The 5,103-nt window shown below is 47.2% G+C and overlaps 1 protein-coding gene across 1 annotated transcript in view; it reads left to right on the plus strand.

The window, feature by feature from the left end:
- Nucleotides 1-308: 308 nt before the first annotated feature.
- Nucleotides 309-5,103, plus strand: part of frem1b (Fras1 related extracellular matrix 1b) — a gene marked incomplete at its 3' end in the record, with an annotated part of 32,598 nt that continues 27,803 nt past the window's right edge. The window contains exons 1-6 of the mRNA XM_034882119.1: nt 309-651; nt 1,383-1,477; nt 1,912-2,171; nt 3,047-3,246; nt 4,295-4,621; nt 4,875-5,027. Of these exons, the coding sequence (XP_034738010.1) occupies nt 433-651; nt 1,383-1,477; nt 1,912-2,171; nt 3,047-3,246; nt 4,295-4,621; nt 4,875-5,027 (1,254 nt within the window). The remainder of the gene's footprint in view (nt 652-1,382; nt 1,478-1,911; nt 2,172-3,046; nt 3,247-4,294; nt 4,622-4,874; nt 5,028-5,103) is intronic.

Genomic DNA, 5,103 nt, shown 5'->3' on the forward strand with positions numbered 1-5,103 from the left:
CTGGACAGCGGGTTGGGATTGGGCTTAGGACACTGGACAGCGGGTTGGGTTTAGGACACTGGACAGCGGGTTGGGTTTAGGATACTGGACTCTACTTATCGATAGATATTCAATATTTAAAAAATCGGATTGGGATCGGGGGCCAAAAAAGCTGTTTGGGACATAGAAGAATAATAATAAAAATATTATTAATGTATCCTTATGGGGAAACTACAATTCAAACACACATGCTTAGCACCTATGCATGCGCTAATGCAGAGATGTCAGAATGTGGGGGTGCCCATGGAAAGTTCATTACACTCTCTCCGCAGGTTAACTAGAGGATTCGGGACGAGTCAGACTGAATGGACCCCCCCTGAGGCTTGGCTCACTTTGCTTTTGAAACAACTTTTTGCCCAAACCTGTGCAACCAAAGGCCCTCGCTGATCAAAAATGGCCGCTGTGAGCGTGCTGGTGCTGCTGCTGGCGGTGGCGAGGGTCTGCAGCGAGAGTCTGGTTGTGGTGAACTCGGGCGTGGAGGTGACGAGGGGCCGGTCCGTGTTCGTCACGGAGAAGGAGCTGAAGATCAGCGTAGAGGCGACCGCAGACTGTAAGGTGGAGGTGGTGATGAACGAACCCATCACCCAGCGAGTCGGGAGGCTGACGCCACAGGTCAGTGGTGCTGTAATATAGACCTTAGTGGTCCCTAATACTGGATCTGAAGTCTCTTTTATATAGACTCTTTTATAAGGAAAGGGTCCAAGGACAACAGACCAGTCAGGAGGTGGTCTCCAACAGGTTGCGTTCATTCTCTTGGCCATGTAGGTCCAACCAAAACAGCACATATTTGAGATTTATACAGCTGCATAGAGGTTCATTGTCACGGGGGTGAGACATGACCTATGAAAGAGATTGGGATGAATCTGCTGATGGTCTGGATTGTGTGATTCTTCCTGGTCCATGGCTAGACCATGCGTGATGCCAGTCGAGATCGATACTGAGGTCTGGACAGTCGCGTACCCAGATCCTCCAAATAGGAAGGGTGGAGCAGCCACATCTCACCAAGAACTGATGAAGCCTAGATACCATACCATGTCCTGATAGGATGGATAGATAGGCCCTCTAACAGGGACCCCCTACACCTTGAGTGCTGATCTTAATTGAATGGGATTAGTAAATCAGGAAAGGTAACAAGCCAACCTCCTCTAAAAAGGTCTTTTAGACAATGAACCCCCCAAAAGTTGTGCAAGAAAAACAACATCTGTCGAAAGATCAGGTGGTGATGGCTAGGGTTAGCTTCCTCTACCAGGGATGTAACAGCAGCCTAAATCTGTTCAAATGGAAATAAATGAGAATTCCTAAAAAGTTAAGTTCTGGTTTTGGTTTTTCTGTGCTGTTTTCAGGTGTTTGACTGTGTCTTCCTGGAGGACGAGGTGAAATACGTCCACGATGGAAGTCCTCTGCTGGACGAGGACGCAGTCATGCTGAGAGTCTACAGGTCAGTTAGCATCTAGTCTCACATAGCCAGACCTTCTTTAACGGCGCCGCGGAGGAGGGTCACACACACCAGGAGGAGCCCAATGGTCCCACATCCCAATGGTCCCACATCCCTATGGTCCCACAACCCATTGGTCCCACAGCCCATTGGTCCCACATCCCAATGGTCCCACAACCCAATGGTCCCACAACCCAATGGTCCCACAGCTCATTGGTCCCACAACCCATTGGTCCCACAGCCCATTGGTCCCACATCCCAATGGTCCCACATCCCATTGGTCCCACAACCCAATGGTCCCACAGCCCAATTGTCCCACAGCCCAATGGTCCCAAAGCCCTATAGTCCCCTACTGATCCCCTTTTGTCCCAACTTGGGGTTAGGGTTAAGGGTTGGAGTCTGTTTTGTGTATGTGTGTGTGTGGCGTCCGTCTGCAGGTTCACGGCCCGGGACACGTGGGTGGAGACGCTGGTTCTGCCGGTGCGGGTGGTGGACTCCGGCTCCGGCGTGGTGCAGCTGGGCAGCGCTCCCCTGGTGGTTCCGCTGTTCTACGGCCTATCCAACACCATCAATGCCTCCGTCCTGCAGATCCGGACCCTGGCGGACCAGGTCTGCACCGTGCGGCTGATGACCGGCGACGTCGGCGTCCCCGCGCTGGGACAGCTGGTCCGGGAGGAGGACGCCACGCAGAGGAAAGGTACGTCACATCTTAACCACACTGTAAAACCTTTCACCCTAAATTTACAGTAATATACTGTATACTGTGCATTCCTGTATATACTATATGTGTGTGTATATGTGTATATGTCTGTATATATATGTATACACACACATACAACATTCTGCAGTAAAGTGCTGTAATATTAGGATTTTCTCCCAGAATGCATTGCCACTTGCAGTGTGATCCTGTATAACATTAAACAGTAAGATACTGTTAGTGTTACATTAGGAATTTTATTCTTTTATCATTTAGAATTTTTTACTTGAATTATTACTAATTTTCTTGTAATATTACGACTTTTCTCAAAATATTACAATTTAGTTTCTCAATTTATTACGAATTTTCTTCTTGAATTATAAAAATTTGTTTGTGAATGATTGTGACTTTTTCTTGAATTATTACAATTTTTTTAATATTACGATTTTTTTCTTTTCTTTTTTTGGACAAAACTTTCTCACTTTTATCTCTGTAAAAATACAGTGGTACTGTGAAATCTACAGGAAATAACTGGAGATATTTAATATTTCTCATATCATTCCTTTAACTGTATCAATACCGCACTTCCTTATATTTCTTTAATTATATTTATACTGTTTGTGCAACTGCAACACAGAGTTTCAGTATTTCTGATTCTGATTTCTGAGATTTCACAGCCATTTTTTACAGTGTATTTTGACGGTTTTTCCTCTGTACTGTGTGTGTGTATGTGTGTGTATATATATCTATATGATATACTCTGCATGTGTGTTTTAAAACTCCACTGCACTGAAATAAACAGTAAACGATTTCTGAGATTTTACAGATATTTTTTACAGTGTGTTTTGACGGTCTGTCCCCCGTGTGTCCCGCAGGCCGAGGGACGGCTGCGCTGTGTCCCGGGAACCGACCGTGTCCCCACAGCGCCAGCCAGGTGCGGTCCCTGAAGACCAGCTGCCAGGACTTCCTGTCCTCGGGTCTGAGGTACCAGCACCTCCTCCCCCCATCGCCGGAGCTGGACTACATCCCGCTGCGGGTGGAGCTGCGGGAGCGCGGCTCCAGGGCGCTGCTGGACGTAAGGGACGCGTAGCTAAGGACATAACGAAGGACATCCATGAGGACAGGGCCGCGTAGCTAAGGACATAACTAAGGACATCCATGAGGACAGGGCCGCGTAGCTAAGGACATAACTAAGGACATCCATGAGGACAGGTCCGCGTAGCTAAGGACATAACGAAGGACATCCATGAGGACAGGGCCGCGTAGCTAAGGACATAACGAAGGACATCCATGAGGACAGGGCCGCGTAGCTAAGGACATAACGAAGGACATCCATGAGGACAGGGCCGCGTAGCTAAGGACATAACGAAGGACATTTACATCAAATGCAACAAACAACGTCACAGAAAGAAAAAGAATTGAAAAACTGCAAAAATACTGAAACAAGTAAAAAAGGACAGAAAAAACATTAAAACTTTTTTTTTTTTTTAAACTAGAATACAACGTCACAAAAAGCGTTTAAAAATCGTCATCTTTGTCTTCGTCTTCGTCTCGTCCTCTCTGAGGGTCTGCAGGGCTTTAAAGACGCGCCAGACACCCTGAGCGTGTCCTCGTTGGCGCGTTGACGTCTTTTAATGCGACGCCGTGTCCCTTCTCACGCGTCCTGCTGCTGGTCTGCAGCTCCAACGCCTCAGCGGCAGCAGCAGATCTGTGTTGAGTTCTGCAGCGTGCACGGCGCGTTACAACGTGTCTCGAAGACATAAAGAGAGAGATTTTCTGTCCTCTCCTTCGTCTATTTTTTAGTTTTTTTTTTCCCCAATTGATACAACTTTTTCCTTGAATTTACATGACTTTTTTTTTTATCAAATTGTTACATGTTTTTTTCTTGAATTATTGCAATTTTTTAAAAATTAATAAACATTTTTTTCTTGAATTCCTCAAACACATTTTTCATAATTTTCCCGTCTATTTGTCTTCTTCTTTTCCGTCTTTTTTGTCTGTTTTTTTTATTCTCCAATTATTATGTTTCCATTGAATTTACAACTTTTTCTCTCTCCCTCTCTCTCTCTCCCTCCCTCTCTCTCCCTCCCTTCATCCCTCCCTCCTCCCCCCTCCCCCTGAAGGCGGAGTCGGTGTGGTTGCCGGTTCTGATCCAGGGTGCGCTGCCCAACCAGGCCCCCGCGGCGTCCTTCATGGCGTCCTCCATCTTGGACGTGGACCAGTTCGTCCTGACGCCGCTGAGCACGGCCGCGCTGGACGCCGCGGACGCCGAGACGCCGCGGGACCAGCTGATCTTCAACGTGACGGCGCCGCCGGCGGCGGGCTACGTGACGCACCTGGACGACCACACCAAGCCCGTCTCGTCCTTCACGTGGCGCGACCTTCACGACATGAAGGTCGCCTACCAGCCGCCCAGCAGCAGCAGCCAATCACAGCGCAGGAACTACCAGGTAATACCGGGCTAACGGAGGATTTCTTGATTGCGACAATTCACGCGAATTCAACCAATCACAGCGACTTTGGTGCGACCCGCATCTTGACCAATCACCGGAGTTTCCCACATTATTTTTAGTATTTTTAGTGTTTTTAGTATTATTATTTTTATTATTATTATTATTTTTATTATTATTATTTTTAATGTTATTATTATTAGTAGTAATATTATTATATTTATTAAAACAGTAAGTATGTCTTTCTCATCAGGTGGAGTTTCAGGTTATAGACGGATCCTACATGACCAGCCCCCCCATCACGGTCCACATCTCCATCAGGGCGGCCGAAACAAACGCACCCAGAGTCTCCTGGAACATGGGTACGTACCTGTCTCTGGCCAGTAACTTCCTGTCTCTGTGTCCCGTAACTTCCTGTCTCTGTGTCCCGTAACTTCCTGTCTCTGTGTCCCGTAACTTCCTGTCTCTGTGTCCGTAACTTC

This window comes from Etheostoma cragini, chromosome 9, assembly GCF_013103735.1.
Source record: "Etheostoma cragini isolate CJK2018 chromosome 9, CSU_Ecrag_1.0, whole genome shotgun sequence".
Lineage (NCBI taxonomy): Eukaryota > Metazoa > Chordata > Actinopteri > Perciformes > Percidae > Etheostoma > Etheostoma cragini.